General features: G+C 48.3%; 1 protein-coding gene across 1 annotated transcript in view; it reads right to left on the bottom strand.

The window, feature by feature from the left end:
* Nucleotides 1-18,961, bottom strand: part of WDFY4 (WDFY family member 4) — a 165,801-nt gene that overhangs the window by 122,822 nt on the left and 24,018 nt on the right. The window contains exons 11-12 of the mRNA XM_056850543.1: nucleotides 15,639-16,237; nucleotides 9,689-9,782 (exon numbers count right to left, since the gene is read on the bottom strand). Of these exons, the coding sequence (XP_056706521.1) occupies nucleotides 9,689-9,782; nucleotides 15,639-16,237 (693 nt within the window). The remainder of the gene's footprint in view (nucleotides 1-9,688; nucleotides 9,783-15,638; nucleotides 16,238-18,961) is intronic.

Genomic DNA, 18,961 nt, shown 5'->3' with positions numbered 1-18,961 from the left:
TACAACAAACCCTGATAGCTCAGAGACAGCCCGTTCCGATACCGGGTCCGGGGGTACCCGTACAACCACCCGCTAATGTGCCTGCTCCACCCTTACCTCCTGGAGCTCCTGTTGCTCCTCCGCCCGGACCACCCGTGCAACCACCTGCTAATGTGCCTGCTCCACCCTTGCCTCCTGGAGCTCCTGTTGCTCCTCCGCCCGGACCACCCGTGCAACCGGGTCAACCCGCGCCCGGCCCTTGGAAGCAACTCAAATTGAGGACTACGTATGACGGATCTCTTGAGACTTTGCCTTGTTTCTTGCATCAAGTGGACAGTTATATGCGAGAACAAGGTCAACTTTTCCCCACGGAAGATAGCCGGGTGCGGTACGTAGCTTCCCTCCTGACAGGCAAAGCGGCTGACTGGATGGTCCTCCAGTTTGACACCCGCTCTCGTGCGATTCGTTCCCTCAACAACTTCATGACTGCCCTGAGAAGGAGGTTTGAGGACCCCTTCCTGGGGGAAAGAGCCAAAACGGAACTCTTACAATTAAAACAAGGCTCTGCTACAGTTCGGGAATTTGCCGATGAATTTCAGCGACTGGCAAGTAAAATTGTAGGTTGGCCCGAGACCACCCTAATCCATCATTTCAGGGAAGCCTTGCATCCTGACATTCTGAACTGGTCTTACATGCGGGGCGATCCCGATACCCTCGAAGGCTGGATCCTATTAGCCGAGGAAGTGGAAAGCCGCCGCCGCTTTATTTCTCTCGTCCGTCAAAAGCACAAGGAGAAGGGCACCCAAAAGCCTCAACCCAAGGCACCACTGCTCGTCCCACGAAATCCCCCACGTCCGCTCCAGGAACGTGAAGCCCGATTTCAGAGGGGTGCCTGTCTTACATGCGGAGAAATGGGCCACTTTGCAGCCGTTTGCCCACGCCGCCAGGAATTATTTCGTCCCAGCACGACAACCCGCGCCCGAGGTCGTCCACCACGCAGAGGCACCGCGGCCACCCGCAGCGCAGCTCCGGGAAGGCCCACACCCTCTGCACTCCATGCCGGGGACCCAGCCTCCCTGCCTGCTTCCAACGACCCCGCCGGGTCTCGGATTACAAGTGCCCCATTGGGGGACAGCTTTCCCTCTTCGGATGAGGAAAATCCTTGGATGTCTCCAGCCTTAAACCTGGAATCTCCCCTCGACTTATCAAAAAACGGCTCCGGTCTGTGGTGAATGGAGCATCTCCACAGACCTCTCAGGATCTTCCTATCAAACCGAATGCTCCTACCAAAATCAAAGAAGTGGACTCCACCGTCTACGTGGATGCAGTTTTACAACAACTTAACGGAGGTCCACAAATCCCCGTCAAAGCACTAATTGACTCCGGTTGCTGTCGCACTCTCATAAGCGAAGCCACGTTTGCTGCACTCAAAGCCGACTCAGAGGCTTTACCCGCCCCCGTCCAATTTGCTCAAATGGACGGGAGCCAATTCCAGGGGGGTCCAGTTGATCACCGCACCATAGGGGTGGCAATGGGAATTGGTTCCCACTGGGAACAAATAGACTTCACTATAGCTCCTATCCGATTTGAAGTGGTCTTGGGAATTAACTGGATTAAAGGACATAGTCCCAGTATTGATTGGGAAACAAACACTATCTCTTTCGCTAGTCCCACCTGCGACCAGCATCGGCAAAACTTTGCTCTGCCATTTCCGCCCGTTCCAGCATTAACCTCTACTGCCCCAGTACCACCGGCTCTACCCGCTGTATACCGGGACTTCGAAGATGTCTTCGACCTTAGGGAATGTGATGCCTTACCCCCCCACCGAGCCTCAGACTGTGCGATTGAAGTAGTAAAGGACTGCACATTAACCAAAAGTAAGATTTACCCTATGAGCGCTTCCGAGCGCACTGTCCTCCGGGACTTTTTGGACAAAAACCTCGCCAGAGGGTTCATTCGCCCTTCGAATGCCCCAAACTCGGCCCCCGCGTTTTTCGTCCGGAAAAAAGAGGGCGACCTTCGCCTGTGCATTGACTTCAGAAAGCTCAATGCGGTTACCCAGACCAACGCCTATCCTATCCCATTAATATCGGATATTTTGGGACAATTACAGGAAGGCCGTGTGTTCTCTAAATTAGACTTGGTGGAAGCCTACTACCGAGTCCGTATCCGCGAAGGAGATGAACACCTCACTGCCTTCTCTAGCTGTTTCGGAATGTATGAATTCCTTGTAATGCCATTCGGATTAAAGGGGGCCCCGGGGGTCTTCATGCAACTCATCAATGAAATCCTACATGACCTTCTATATCGTGGGGTGGTGGTCTACTTAGATGACATTCTCATTTATTCGAAAACTATGGACGAGCATGTGACACTGGTCAGAGAAGTTCTTCAACGCCTGCGTAACCATCAACTGTTCGCTAAACTAGCTAAGTGTGAATTTCACCAAAGCAAACTCACGTTTTTGGGATACATCATCTCCCATCAAGGTCTTCGCATGGACCCCGCCAAAGTCCAAGCCGTCCTCGATTGGACTCCCCCCACCAACCGTAAGCAAGTACAGCAATTTCTGGGATTTGCAAACTTCTATCGGGGATTCATCCCTAACTTCGCCCAAGTGGCTCTACCCATTACAGACCTGCTGAAAACTAAGGGAAAAGTAAGCTCGGCTGCCTTGCCCTCCGCAAAAATCCTATGGACTGAGCAATGCCAAGCCGCCTTTCTGGCCCTCAAACGCCTCTTCACTTCGGAGCCGGTGCTACGGCACCCAGACCCAAATCAAATGTTCATTGTGCAAGTCGATGCTTCCGATGTAGCCATGGGAGGGGCTCTCCTCCAGCAAGGACCGGACGGTCTTCTTCACCCTTGCGCTTACTTTTCAAAAAAATTTGCGCACGCCCAACTAAACTGGCCCATCTGGGAGAAAGAGGCCTCTGCGGTTCATCATGCACTAACTTTATGGCGGCAATTCTTGGAAGGGTCTAAAGTACCCTTTGAAGTTTGGACCGATCACAAAAATCTAGCTGCCCTCACGGGGTCCCATAAGCTATCGGCGAAACAACAACGGTGGGCGGAGTTTTTTGCTCAGTTCCGTTTCACCCTGAAGCACGTCCCTGGGAAGCAGAACGTTCTCGCGGATGCCCTCTCCCGTTTACCACAATATCCGGTAAAACTCGAAAGACCCACCAACTCTCTGTTCACCCCTATGCAACGTGGGGCCCTACCTATGCTGGCTGTGCAAACCCGATCCCAGCATCAGCACACCTTCCCTAACTCGCAAGCTCCGCCAGCCCAACCGGCTGCCCAGCCGCCACCGCAACAGACCGGAGTTCCCGCCCCTCCTACCCCTCCGACCGCTCAGCCGCCTGCAGTCTGCGCGCCGCCGCACGTAAGCACTAACCCTATAACTGTTTCTCAGACCGACGGGGGGGCTCCCTCCAAAATCCCCATCTCCGAATCCTTTTTAACTGTCCTTCGGGACCAGTGCCTTTTAGAACGTTCCGCTCATACCCTACCTCCTGGTGTTTTGGAACAAGGGGGGTCCTGGTACAAAGACTCAAAATTGTATGTACCCAAAGCTCTCCGGAAGGACGTTTTACATTTAGCTCATGGAGCCAAAACAGCTGGGCACTTTGGGTTTCTGAAGACCCTTCACTTATTGCGCAGACAGTTCTGGTGGGGGGGAATGCGTTCCGACATTGACTCCTTCATCCGCAGCTGTCCCGTTTGTGCCGCTGCGAAACGATCGCAGGGCAAACCCCCGGGACTGCTACAACCTCTTGAAACGCCCAGCAGACCTTGGGAAGTGATTGCTATGGACTTCATGACTGATCTCCCTCTCAGTGGGGGTAAAACTGTGTTGTGGGTTGTTACTGATTTGTTTTCTAAGCAAATACATTTGATTCCATGCGCAGGGATCCCCTCTGCTCAAAAACTGGCCCGCCTCTTCGTGACGCATATCTTTCGTTTACATTCGTTTCCGCGTAAAATAATTTGTGACCGCGGAAGTGGTTTCGTTTCTAAGTTTTGGAAAGCTTTCCTCAAGTTGGTGGGGGTGGAACAGGGATTGTCTAGTGCATACCATCCTCAAACTGATGGTCAAACTGAACGTGTCAATGCTGTACTTGAATGTTATTTGCGTTGTTATGTTAACTACCACCAGGATAACTGGGTGGAACTGTTACCTTTAGCAGAATATGCCTACAATAATGCCATGCATCAATCCACAGGTTTTAGCCCGTTTTTTGCTGTATATGGACAAGATTTCAGTCCCATCGCTCCTACAGATGATGTAGAGGGGGAGGGGAACCCCGACATTGCCTCCTGGGCACACGCCCTCCGTACCACTTGGCCCTGGCTCGTTAGCAACCTCGACCGGGCCAAACGTAAATACAAAGCGCAAGCTGACAAACATCGCTCCCCCGGGGGTGACCTGCAAGTGGGTGCTTTGGTTTACCTTTCCACCAAAAATCTCCGTTCCACCCAACCGTGCCATAAGCTCAGCGCCAAATTCATTGGCCCTTTCCCCATTACTCGGGTCATAAACCCTGTCACAGTGGAACTGGCTCTCCCCAAATCCTTGAGGCGTGTGCATCCTGTTTTCCACATAAGCCTCCTCAAACCCCATGTTGCTTCTCCACGGTGGCATCCGGACCCACCGCCTGCGCAACCCATCATGGTGGGGGGGGAAGAACACTTCGAAGTCTCCAAGATCCTCGACTCCCGTATTCACCATGGCAATCTGCAATATCTAGTTCGTTGGAAACATTTCCCCCCTGCCTATGACGAATGGGTGCGCGCACGGGATGTCTCCGCCCCCGACCTCGTCGACGCCTTTCACATTGCTTACCCGGACAGGCCAGCCCCCTTGCGAACTGGGAGGGGGCCTTGAAGGGAGCAGAATGTCAGGCTGCTATCTCGGTTTCGTTATTGCCTCTGTCTCTGTGCTGTATTGTCTGCCCCCCAAGGTCGCATACCTAGGCCTGGGAACTCAGCTCCTGGGAAACTGTATTCATGCGTGTAATCTCCCGCCTTTCCTACCTTATAATATCTCCCAGCTAGTGAGCCTTTCATAGCTGTCATTTTATTCGTTTGCACTGTATGCCTATTTGATCAGTAAAAGCCATCTGTTTGGACTCTATATGACTTTGTGGTGATTTCTGGTTCTGTGGGCCAAGGGCTGACACAAAGTCAGTATTGTCTACTCTGACCAGCAGTGGCTCTCCAGGGTCTCAGGCGGAGGTCTTTCACATCACCTACTTTCCTAGTCCCTTTGACTGGAGTAGGGTTGCCAACCACCAGGTACTAGCTAGAGATCTCCTGCTATTACAACTGATCTCCTGCCAATAGGGATCAGTTCCCTTGGAGAAAATGGCCACTTTGCCAACTGAACTCTATGGCACTGAAGTCCCTCCCCTCCCCAAACCCCGCCTTTCCCAGGCTTCGCCCGAAAAACTGCCAGTCGGTGGCAAAGAGGGACCTTGCAACCCTAAACTGGAGATGCCAGGGATTGAACCTGGGACCTTCTGCATGCCAAGTCAATGCTCTACAGCTGAGCCACAGCCCTTCCCCAAACTGTAACTGAAGTGTAAGACACTAATACAACCGATCTCCAGGTGACAAAGATCAGTTCCCCTGGAAAAAAATGGCCGCTTTGGAACGTGGACTCTATGGTATTATGCCTCGCTGAGGTCCCTCCCCTCCCACCCTCCTCAGGCTCGGCCCCAGAAATCTCCAGGCATTTCCCAACCCAGAGCTGGCAACCCTATGCCCAAGGCCGCCCACCACCACATGGCGTCCCCCTGGCACCCACCAAGTGTTTTTAGAAAGTGGGCCGGGCCAGGTGGGGCTTGTCTGCCGCAGGGCTTCTGACTGCCTGTGCAGATTAAAAGATGCCCTGATGAACAGAGCTTCCGCTGTAAATGCATTACTATGAGAGTGATGTATAACCTCGCTCTCTGATGCTTTGTGGTTGGCTCCACCTCCTGGGGCAGCCATTGTGTTGTTGTGTCCACCATTCTGTGTCAGAATTCCCAAAGGTGCCCACAGGCTCAAAACACACACACACACAACAACAACAACATTGAGGACCTCTGATCTAAGGAAATAAGGTGAGATGGAAATATTTAAATAAATAAATCCCCCTCCCAAATTCAAAATTTACCAGATATTCATAATGCAAATATTCAGACTTCAGCACCGAATTCTGACCTTGAAAGTTGACTTGGAAAATTGACCTGAAGTTTTTTGTTTGATGGTTTTCTGTAACTTCAAAATTCATTAATAGGTCATCTGTGTTATACTATGTGCCACAGAACTGTTTTCAAGGTCGCGCCCTTGATCTGGGAATCATTCACAAGGATGGTGATTTTCCTTTCTAGAAGATGGTATCCCTCCCAAGGTTCATTTATTTTTATCTTCCAGAACCACCTTCAGGCTTAAAGATTCTCAGGGCCCCTCCATACATTTCTATTCCTACTTCCACCATGATTTAGGAAAATGTCCCACATCAATGAGCAGGGAAATTTGTGCCCCACAAGTAGAATCCCCCTTGGTTGGCATGGTTGGCAGTGACCACATATTTTTAGGAGAACTTGACCATGGAGATCCCTTTGAGACAGAAAAACAGGGCGTGTGAAACTTGCGTGACTTCTCGGCACAGTAGAAAAGAGCAAAGAGTCCAGTAGCGCCCTCAAGACTAACAACATTTCTGGCAGGGTATGAGCTTTCATGAGTCACAGCTCACTCCTTCAGATATCAGACAGACTAACATGGCTACCCATCGTGATCTGTCTCGGTACAGAACATGGATGGGGCAAGTTCAATAACCTTGTTGGAGCAAGTTCAACAACCTAGTTACTTCTAACTTGTGTGAAACCAACTCTTGAGAGCCAGCGTGGTGTAGTGGTTAAGCGTGACGGACTCCAGTCCGGAGAACAGGGTTTGATTCCCCACTCTTCCACATGAGCAGCGGTCTCTAATCTGGTGAACCGGGTTGGTTTCCCCACTGCTACACATGAAGGCAGCTGGGTGACCTTGGGCTAGTCACAGTTCTCTCCAAACTCTCTCAGCCCCATCTACCTCTCAAGGTATCTGTTGTGGGGAGAGGAAGGGAAGGAAGAAGCCAGTATGATTCTCCTTAAAAAGACAGAGAAAATCGGCATATAAAAACTAATTCCAACTCCTCCTCCTCTTCCTCTTCTAGCAAATTCAGCAACCTAGTTACTTCTACCTTGTGCGATACCAATTCTTCTGCCCACTACCAAACTTCATTCGCAGTAACGTCAACCAATAACACTGATGTTCCGTTCTATTTTCTCCAGGGGAACTGATCCCTACCAGCTGGAGGTCAGTTGTAATAGCAAGAGATCTCCAGCTAGTACCTGGAGGTTGGCAACCCTAGAGAAAAAGCATCTTGATCTAGACATTTCAAAGTACCTTCCAATGATTTTCACATTTTAGATGTTGCCATTCCACTTCCCAACAATTATTTCACTTCAGAGATCACCAAGGTCAAGGGAAGAAGAAAAAACAAAAACCCGAGCAACAACTATGTAGACCTTTGCTAAGTAAATCAGTATTTTCTTCCCAAATAAATTCAATATTAACCATAATGGAATACAAGGAATTGATTGCTCTCATTATGACAGCGGCCCTGCCAATAACAAGATTACTTCGTTTTGAATAAAATGTGCTGTTTTCAGGGAAGCGCATTCCAGTAAAATGGGGTTTTAGAGAAAATATTAATGGTGACAGGAAACGAAACTCTGTTTCCCCAGCGGCACAGATTGATTTTTGTACCGACCTCTTCCTCAGCTCGTCAGGGATCTTGGCGGTTCACAGCTCTGCGCCAGGGAGGACTCAGAGGCCAGAGGCGTCACTCAGGAACCAGCCAGATGGTTTTAAGTAGCTCTTACCTTCGCCTCTCCTTCGCTTTTCAGCGTTTCAGAGCATTAGGAGTCGCGTTTTCTGCCCCAACTTTGACTCTACTGCCTCCTTCATCTCAAAGAGAGAATGCAATTTCTGCAGAAACTTCTCTTTCTCCAAAACTCAAATTAATAAGTGCTTCTTCTTCCTTAGTTCTTTCTAACTTTAATGCATATTAGTTATTTTAAAACTTTCGACCGATTTGTCCTCCTTTAGTAGGGTTGCCAACCACCAGGTAGTAGCAGGAGATCTCCTGCTATTACAACAGATCTCCAGCTGATAGAGATCAGTTCACCTGGAGAAAATGGCCGTTTTGGTAATTGGACTCTATGGCATTGAAGTCCCTCCCCACCCCAAACCCTGCCCTCCTCTGGCTCTGCCCCAAAAACCTCCTGCTGGTGGCAAAGAGGGACCTGGCAACCCTATCCTTTAGGCTTACCACAGGGGTGAGGGCTAGGGCTGCCAGCTTGTCACAGGGGGTGAAGTATTTCCCGGACCTAGGTTAAATTGTGGAACTCCCGGTCCCAGGATGTGGTGATGGCTGCCAACTTCGAAGGCTTTAAGAGAGGAGTGGACACCATGGCTAGTAGTCAAAATGGGTACTAGTCATGATGCATACCTGTTCTCTCCAGGTTAGCAGGAAGTTCAGAATAAATGACACAATTAACTTATGGAATCCACTGCCACATGATACAAATAGATCACTATGGATAGCAGTGTCAGACTGTCTGTAGCAGTAGAAAAGAGCCAGAGTCCAGTAGCTCCTTAAAGACTAACAAAATTTCTGGCGGGGATGAACTTTCTGAAGACGTGAGCCGTAGCTCACAAAAGTTCATCCGCTGTCAGAAATTTTGTTAGTCTTTAAAGTGCTACTGGACTCTGGCTCTTTTCTACTACAAGATACAGAGACAGCTGGTGGTTTAGCTGGCTTTTACAAGGGGATTAACAAAATCCATGCACACATTTAAATTATGGATGTTTCATGTTATGTACATGAGCAGCAATTGGGAAAGTATCAGGTTCTGGTCTACTCGTGTTTTGCCAGAAACGTCACGATTTATATACACAGGAACCCTCAGCAAATGGCACACACGTGTTTTGCGCTAGTAAATTGGTTCCTTAAAGAGAATGTAAGCAATGAAGCTTGCAAGGACCAAACCTCCAGGTATCTGGATTCCAGGCACTTACATTCGGAAGGCTCAGAAGGGCATCAATGCAGTCTACTACTAAGTCTGGCTAATTGCCTGCCAAGTTTCCCCAGCAAGGTTGACAAATGATGCAAAATGTAGAAGAAGAAGAAGAGTTGGTTTTTATATGCTTTCTCTACCTTTTAAGGAGAATCAAACCAGCTTACAATTACCTTCCTTTCCCCCAACAGACACCCTGTGAGGTAGGTGGGGCTGAGAGAGCTCGAAGAGAGCTGTGACTAGCCCAAGGTCACCCAGCTGGCTTCATGTGGAGGAGTGGGGAAAGCAACACAATTCTCCAGGTTAGAGTTTGCTGCTCGTGTGGAGGAGTGGGGAATCGAACCCGGTTCTCCAGATCAGAGTCCACTGCTCTTAACCACTACACCACGCTGGCTCTCCCGGAATGACAACTGAACTCCAGACTGTAGAGATCAGTTCCCTCAGAGAAAATAGCTGCTTTGGAGAGTGGAATTTATGGCATCATACCCCATCCCAAGCTACCCAGACTCCACCTCCAAATCTCCAGGAATTTCCCAACCTGCAGTTGGCAACCTTGGGCAAACTACAGGAAAGCTTTCCAGAAAGGGATTACTAACCTCTGGGTAAGCGTCATTGTAGAGCTCGGGAAGCAGCCGTACCATAACACCAAGAGCTCCCGGGTGTACCAGCAACTCCTCCCCACAGGCTGACCTACAGGAAACAGACAAGGGGAGACCTCTAGCAGTTGTGAAGATAAGAAGATCCCTCCTGGATCAGAGCAATATCCTCATCTTTTCCAGCACTGGCAGCCAGAGCACTCTGGAATCCCACAAATAGAGCAGAGATCACTTTGGTTCATTGTATAGGCTGGGGAAGCACGCTCTCTCTGAGGATGGAGATTACCATAGAATCGTAGAGTTGGAAGGGACCAACAGGGTCATCTAGTCCAACCCCCAGCACAACGCAGGACATTCACAACTACCTCCCTTCACACACATGCAGCGACCCCTGCTCCATGCCCAGAAGATGGCCAACCCACCTCCCCCAGCATCCCTGGCCAATCTGGCCTGGAGGAATATTGGTTCCTAATGCCAAAGTGGCAATTGGCATATAGTTGGGAGTGGGCTGGCAAGAACATATAGACGACCTGTCCAATACTGCTTGCTGTGTTCAAGATGCCACTTGGAATGGTAGAATCACAGAGTTGGAAGGGACCTCCAGGGTCATCTAGTCCAACCCCCTGCACAATTAGGGTTGCCAGGTGCCCGCTGATGGCGGGCAAACCGCCAGTAAAGTGCCCTCTGCCCGCCAACCAGCTGAGGGTCGGCGGGCAATCGTGCACACGCATGCCAGCCAGGAAGCCTCTCCCCTCCCTCTCTCCCCGGGGCGAGCGGGCCGCCTGCTGCAGCCCCGGTTTACAACCGGAAGTGCCGCGTTGGCACGCACACACAACTGAACAGAAACCTCCTGCCGAAGGTGAGTGGGGACCTGGCAACCCTATGCACAATACAGGGAATTCACAACTACTTCCCCCCCCACACACACACACACCCAGTGACCCCCTACTCCATGCCCAGAAGGTGGCCAAAAAAAGCCCTCCAGGATCCTTGGCCAATCTGGAGGGAAATTGCTCCCTGACCCCAAAGTGGCGACAGGCATTCACCTTTGCCTTTTACAGACAGAGGCTGTTACCGCACTTGTATTCCCAGCGATGTATTAAGAGTTTGAAAACGTTATAAAAAATACTGTTCGCACTTTGTTTGGCCCCTTTAGCTGTGAAGACGTCTTCCAACCATTTATAAGCCATGGTATCCAAAAACCCTTTTAAAGTGATGTTTTTTACAACATTTTCAAACTCTTAATACATCGCTGGGAATACAAAGTGCAGCAACCCCCAGAGATGAAAGCTGCTGGAACTTAGTACAGCAGCTTTCAGGCACCAGATAGTGGGGGTGGGGGAGTTAATCCCCCCCCCCTGTTGCCACTGCCACTGCCACAAGGGAGTTAGGGACTGAACACACATGAAACCACTTGCTACTGAATCAGACCCCTGATCCCTCAGGGTTAGTCTTTTCTACTCAGACTGGCAGCAGCTCTCCAGGGTCTCAGGCAGAAGGGCTTTCCTATCACCTCCTGCAACTGGAGACGCCGGGGATTGAACCTGGGACCTTCTGCATGCCAAGCAGATGCTCTGCCACTGAGCCACGGCCCTTCCTCAGCAGAGAGGGCCTCAAATGCAGGCTGCAGCGAGCAAGCCCTACCTAGCACAGCAGCATTTACTTCTGAGTAAATGTGCAGTAGAATCAGGCGACCTCAGGTGTGTTAATCTATGCAGCCGGCAGAAGAGAATGAGACATGCTTGTAGCATGTTCATTCTGTGCTTTGTATTCGAAGTATACAATATTGTCTAAAAAAGGGCCTTGATAATACCATTAAGTCCTTTGGGAACAAATTTGGATGCCTGTAATGCTCCCAAGGGCATCATCTGGGGGAAGAGTTGCTGAGAATCCCCCAGACAAAAGTTCTTTTATGCATGGCTGTTTCCCTTGCGGTCACCCCTCTGACGACTTTGGGTCTTTGTTTTGATTGTGCATGCCGTTTCCAACCGTCAGAGGTCGCGTCGCTCTCCCCCTGTATTTCCCCGCGTTTCACCCGTGTTTTCAAATTCGAGATAAAACAGGTCTCTGAGAATGGTGGGAAAGGCAGGGGGAGAGCGAGGCGACCGCTGACGGTCGGAAACGGCATGTGCATAATCAACACAAAGACCCAAAGTCATCAGAAGGGTGATGGCGAATGAAACAGCCACCCATAAAAGACCAAAGTTTCCTGCCAAACTCCTATGCATACATTTTGAAAACCAGAAAATTAAGAGAGGGGAGTACACACAGTGAGAAAAGTATACACACAGTTGTGTATAGGAAGAGAGCAAAGAGACTCAAGAAGAAGAAGGAGGAGGAGGAGGAGGAGTTGGTTTTTCTATGTTGACTTTCTCTACCACTTAAGGGAGACTCAAACCGGCTTACAATCACTTTCCCTTCCCCTCCCCACAAAAGACACCCTGTGAGGTAGGTGGGGCTGAGAGAGCTGTGACTAGCCCAAGGTCACCCAGCTGGCTTCGTGTGTAGGATCGGGGAAACCAACCCAGTTCACCAGATTAGCCTCCGCCACTCGCGCGGAGGAGAGGGGAATCAAACCCAGTTCTCCAGATCAGACTCCACTGCTCCAAACCACCGCTCTTAACCACTACAGCACGCTGGCTCCCAGAGAAGAAAGAACACAGAGATTTCAGCTACTAGCCAGGACTAACAGATTTCATCCTCCCTTCTCAATCCCCCCAGAGGACTGAGGTCCGGGCTCTGGGAATTTCATACCTTAGTCCCAAACTATGCCCAGTGTCCCTGTCTTAGGCACAATTGTGCTTTCAAAGTTCAGAATTTGGCCGGGGGGGGGGGACCCAGCTATTTCCTGCATTTTTATTTGCTTGGTTTTTGGATTAACCAAAAACAAACAAACAACCCCCCTCCAACCTCACTAGAAATAGTATTTCCACGCTTCAAAAGTTAGTTTATAACCCAGTATCATTAGAAGGAGATTGTGGAACGCTCACCCACGTACACACACTGCCCCCTAGTGTTGGAAGGCTCTTACATCACTCTGAAACAAACATTTCTCAACTAGACGCGCTATGACAAATACGAGATTCCATTAAAACCATTTCAATTATCATTGTTCAAACGCAGTTAGTCAAATCTAGAAATCTCACATAAGTGCCAATAATTTAATGCAGTTGCCAGATGACTGTTCACACCAGAGATTACTATAAAGCTCACACATTTAATCTGTAAGCCTGAAAAAACTGCCTTTGATGCACTTCTTCTGGACTTTTGAAGTTCCAGCCATTAATAATAATAGTACAGATTGATAGGGCTGCCAGGTGCCTCTTTGCCACAGGCGGGAGGTTTTGGGGTGGAGCCTGAGGAGGGTGGGGTTTGGGGAGAGGAGGGACTTCAATGCCATGGAGTCCAATTGCCAAAGTGGCCATTTTTCTCCAGGGGAACTAATCTCTATCGGCTGGAGATGAGTTGTAATAACAGGAGATCTCCAGCTACTACCTGGAGGTTGGCAACCCTATATGAATATCCCTTATATGGACAGATTGGGCCCAGAAGTAGTCCCTATTTCAGATCTTTCTGTATTTTGGAATTATTGATTATACATAATGAGATATCTTGGGGATGGGACCCAAGTTTAAACACAACATTCATTTATGTTTTATATATGTTTTATATACACTTCATGCACAGAGCCTGAATGTAATTTTGAACAATATTTTTAATAATTTTGTGTACATTGAACCACCAGAAAGCAAATTGGCATGCTGCTGAGGGCCTGTGAGTAATGCCTGCATACCAGCTCATAAAGTCGGGTTTTTGGGTCAGTCCGGATATCGGATGTCCAGATAAGGGATACTCAACCTGTACTGAAATAATGTTTTTTTTTTTAAAAAAAAAAATCTCAAATGTATTTGCTTGACCACTTCCTTGCCTTCTACTCCTGATGGCTTAAACAATAATTAAAAAAAAAAAAAAAAAAAACACAAGAGATAAACCAATTTATTTATTTAGAAAAATATCATGCCAATTCTTCAGGGAACTTGCCCGAGATGGCTTCAAAAAACAAAATGTAATAAAAACTAACAAACAAACAAAAGTTGAAACCCAGCATTAAAAACCCAGCCCAAGCATAAAATTGTTTAATTCCAGGACCAGCTCTTTTTAAAAAAATCATTTTAATTAGGTAGATAGACAGACAGATAGATAGACAGACAGATAGATAGATAGATAGATAGATAGACAGACATAGCATAGAAGAATAAGAATAGAGAATAGAAAAATAGTCCTTCTCTTGTTTTCTTTGTCTTCCTAGTCTCAGATTTTTGACCAGAGGTCAGCAACCTGATTTCTTGGAAAGCGCATTGAACACTGAGTCATAATAACAAGAACAACAGAAAAGATTTGTGTTTAAGAGCATAATATTTCACAAAGTATGCCATCAAATGGTTCCTTTCGTGCATCTGATGATATAAGTGTTGTCCCATGAATCTCACACTTCTTTCAAGGAATTCGTTTCTTAGTATATGTGCTGCCAAGGTGTAATGTGTTAGACTCAGCCAAGACACAAAGGAGATACAATAAAATTATGGCAGAAGAACGAAAATGCCCATTTTGTCCAGATCAAGTAGACTTCCTAGCCCACATTGTTTTAACATGTTCACAAAATAATATTGCATGAAATAAATGTATCACTCCCTGGATAAAACAGCTAACGACACTTTCTGAGAAGTGGATATTGCGTTATCTGCTGTCAAGTAGATTGGTGAATTACGTGAGAGATGTGGTAACTTTTCTCTTCTTAGTGTCAAGAAAAAAATCAATCTTCATCCCCCCCATGCCCCATTTTTAAGTGTGAAAATGCAGATAGCCAATGGCTGTTAAATCTAGGGAAAAGTGAAATAAATCATTTCTGTTATGCCATTATGCTGATGGTGATTTTTTAAATGATTTTTTTTCTCCTGTTGGTCAACATAGTGGAGGTTGCCGGCAGGAGGTCTCCCAACATAACGGGAGAGACCTGGCAACCTTGCCAGCTCAAAATTGCAAAGTTGTGGTCCATCGCCCCCCACACTGACTTTTGGAATGGAGCCAGCAGGTGCACCAATTAGGTGGACCCTTTGAAGGATAATGCAGTTATAGACTGGTTGTTTATGCATGGGAGTTTTACCTAGGGTTCAAAGATAGCTCGACCCATACTTTTCTGTTGCAAATCCAAAAATTTCTATGCACCAGCAGTCAGCAAGCTCAATTCAAGAAGTGTTTGAGTCCCCGCCCCTCGAAACTCCACTTTGTAATTAGCTGTGGTGCTTACTCTCAGAAAAATGTCCAGTTCCCCGCTCCCCCTGGCCGAAACCCAAGTGCCATTTTAAAAACTAACAGAAATCTTTAAAAGGAATGGGAGGGGGGAGAAAAAACCAAGCGTTGTTTTAAAACCCATTTTTATGTAACTGATCTGAAAAATAGAACACCATGGGGGGGCCAAAAAGCAGGAAGATCTGAGTCCCCGTCCCTTGAAATGCTGCTTTGTTTTTGGATGTATTGCTTACTGAAAGCGAAAAAATCACACACACTCCAGCTCCCCTGTCCCACACTTTGGCTTATGCATGGAGATTTCACCCGGGGTGATCTCAGATCGAATAATTGGGTTATAACAGGAAAAGGAAGACCCGGGATTTGCGGGGGCTGGGCACGAGGAGGTCGTCTCTAATGGATGAAAAACTCATGCATAACTCCAAGGAACAACTGGATCAGACTGGGGGTGAACGAAAGTACCCATGCATAACAGATCACTCTCAGAGGTACTTGCAGGTGGCAGCACATGTTACCCATTTGGTTTTTGGTACCGCTAGGGAGTGGAGACTTGAGATGGCTGCACAGTTTTTCCAACCACCTGAGGGTAAATGAGATGGAACAGGAGGGGCTTGCAAGCCTCTTTATTAAAAGTCAAACATACCTTTCTTTGGGTTCCAGCCACTGGCAGTCAGCCGTTCCCTTATCGTCCACTTGCTCACTGACGTCTTCAGTCTCTTCTTGGTGATTTCTGGCAGTCAACAGCAGCTCCTCTACCCCTAGCTCCATCTTGGTCGAGCAGCTCCTGGGGCGGAAGAGACTCCCCGTGGCCATCTGGTCAAGGAACCGGAATATCCACATGCAGCTTTTCAGGCAGGGAGGGAGAAGCTCCGCCGACCCGACAGCTGCGTTCAGAAATTCGGCAAACGACCTGGTCTCGCCGAGCCCCATGAAGGTCAGCCTCCCCTTCTGCCCCGTGAAGCAGCCCAGCAAAACCAGGTCCTCGGCCAGCTTCTCAAAGAGGCCGTTCTTGCGGAAGAAGTCGCTGTTGACGGGGTCCGAGTGCAGAGCGGCTGCCAAGGCATGCAGGGTGTGCGACAGGAGCTCCATGGTGCGGGTGCGGCCGAAGGAGCTCCACGGGGCCGACGGCGGGTCACGCAGGGCACCCTCCATATCCGAGAGAAGGGACAGCAGCCCGTTAAAGCCGCTGCTGGTTCGGAAGGCTGAGCGGCCCCTGTGATGCTCCAGCATCCTCAGGAGAGACTTTGGCGCAGGAGAGAAAGGAAGACAACATGCACTTAATCACGATGTTCCTGCCTGGGCAAATTTCCGGACTCATTCTCAATGTAATAATAAAGCTGGCAAATACGATTTATCGAGAATGGATGTACGCACATCCAGAAATATTGTTAATTCTGTACCAGACTGGGTGAGCCACTATCCACGTGGCAAGACCCGCGATCTGGGTTAAGAGTTTAAGAACATAAGAATAGCCCTGCTGGATCAGCCAAAGGCCAGTCAAGTCCAGCAGTCTGTTCACACAGCAGCCAACCAGGTGCCTCCAGGAAAACCACAAACAAGACGAGTGCAGCAGCACCGTCCTGACTGTACTCCACAGCACCTAATATAATAGGGCATGCTCTTCTGAGACTGGAGAGAATAGGGATGCATCATGACTAGTATCCATTTTGGCTGGTAGCCATGGATAGCCCTCTCCTCCATGAACATGGCCACTCCCCTCTTCAAGGCTTCCAAGATGGCAGCCATCAGCACATCCTGGAGAAGGGAGTTCCACAATTTCACTATGGTTGGTGAAGAAATACTTCCTTTTGTATTTTTTTGAATAAGAACATAAGAAAAAGCCATGCTGGATTAGACCGAGACCCATCCAGTCCAGCAGTCTGGTCACACAGCGGCCAACCAGGTGCCTCTAGAAAGCCCACAAACAACGCAACGGCAGCAGCATTATCATGTCTGCGTTCCACAGCACCTAATATAATAGGCATGCTCCTCTGATCCTGTAGAGAATAGGGTTGCATCATGACAGGCAGGGAGTTTACATCAAGCCACACAAGATATCAGATAAAAATATCTCATACAATGCATTTCCGGATGTGTTTTTAATTCGTTTCTGTATTTATGACCACTGAGGAAGGCCTATTCAGGACAAAATGCATATGGTCCAGATTTGGGGGTGAAGCCTGGGAAGGGTGGGTTTTGGGGAGGGGAAGGACCTCAGCAGGGTATAATGCCACAGAGTCTACCCTCTAAAGCAGCCATTTTTCTCCAGGGGAACAGATAGCTGTTGACCAGAGATCTTCAGGCCCCACCTGGAGGTTGGCACACTCATCCCACTTGACATGAGGGCTCACAAGACATCTCCTCTATCCAAAAATTGTATCTGCACCCCAAAAAACCAGTATGTCAGTGTGAAGGATAGACCAGAAACCTCTGCTCTGATTGCCTACCTTTCTATATGTAGATAATTTATTTATTTTAAACATTTATTAACCGCCTTTCTACCATGCGGAACTCAGGGTGACTTACAATGTAAATAAAACAACAATTATTTAAAAAACACATAAAAGGGTACAATTTAAAAACTCTAATTGGGACTCTAATTAAAACTCCAATAAATTAAAATTAAATTAGTCAAATGCAGGTAGGGTTGCCAGCTCCGGGTTGGGAATTACCTGGAGATTTTGGAGGTGGAACTTGAGGAGGGCAAGTTTTGGGGAAGGGAAAGACTTCAATGGGGGTATAATGCCATAGAGTCCACCTTCCAACGCGGCCATTTTCTCCAGGGGAACTCTTCTCTGTCACCTGGAGATCTGTTGTAATAGCGGGAGATCTCCAGCCACCACCGGAGGCCAGCAACCCTAAATGCAGTTTTCAACTGCCTCCTAAAGATTGAAAGTGAGGGGGCCAGGCTCATCTCCGTGGGGAGGTTGTTACATAACTGTGGGGCTGCCACTGAAAAGGCCCTGGCGTGCCTTTCTAGTAACCCAGGGAACCTCTGTCTTGTCAGGATTTTCAGCTTGTTCACCCTCATCCAGGTCATTATTGACCCCCAGCACCAGTTCAAAACATCAACAGCAGCCTTGGAATTAGGAGGAAAAGAGAGGCAGAAGTGTCATCTGCACTAGGGTTGTGCAAAAAAGAAAAGAAAATGGGGGGTTGGGGGTTTATTGAGCCCGATTTTTTTCAGTAAACCTGGAATAAGCCGAATATCCATACTGGTAAATTTGTATTTTGGGTTTATTTAGGAGTTTACTGAAATGTCAGGTCCATTATAGTCTATAGGTTTTTTTTTTTTTTAAGCTCCTGTGGGGGCATTTTTGAAGCACCTGGGCAAGCACCGGGTCATTCCTGACCCATGGGGTGACGTCACATCCTGACCGACCTCGGAAGGATGGAAGGCTGAGTCAACTCATTTGACCGACCTCGGAAGTATGGAAGGCTGAGTCAACCTTGAGCCGGCTGCCTGAAACTGACTCCCATCATGAGCAGCGCTTTTGACTACAAGTGCAGCTTAACTCTCTATGCCATGGGGCTCTTTTTTATTTTTATTTTTGGAGTTAGAGTCTCCAAATTTTCAGGGTAGCTTCAAGGGTCTCTCCTTGCATGAAGCCCAGAGGTTGGTGAATATTGGGTCGGGGGGTCCAATATTATGGGGTCCGGAAGGGGTTACCCCATACATGGTAAGGTTTACAATGCTTTTCTATGGGGAAGTGGTCTACCCATTCTGGAGCCCATAAAATCAGACCCCCTGTCCAAAACTTTACCAAACGTTGAGGTTCATGCAAGGAGAGTCCCTTGCAGCTACTCTGCGAATTTGGTGACTCTACCTTGAAAAATGCCTCCCCCTGGGAGAATTTTAAAATTACTTTCCTTTTCACAGTAGGTAATGGCTGCCTGCTTGAAAACTCAGTCTCATCACTGCAATGGGAATCATTGCAATGGGAATGCGCAATTGTTTACCGATAT

Source organism: Euleptes europaea, chromosome 5 (genome assembly GCF_029931775.1).
Source record: "Euleptes europaea isolate rEulEur1 chromosome 5, rEulEur1.hap1, whole genome shotgun sequence".
NCBI lineage: Eukaryota > Metazoa > Chordata > Lepidosauria > Squamata > Sphaerodactylidae > Euleptes > Euleptes europaea.
Note: the sequence above shows the minus strand (reverse complement) of the source record. Positions and strands in the feature narration are given on the sequence as shown.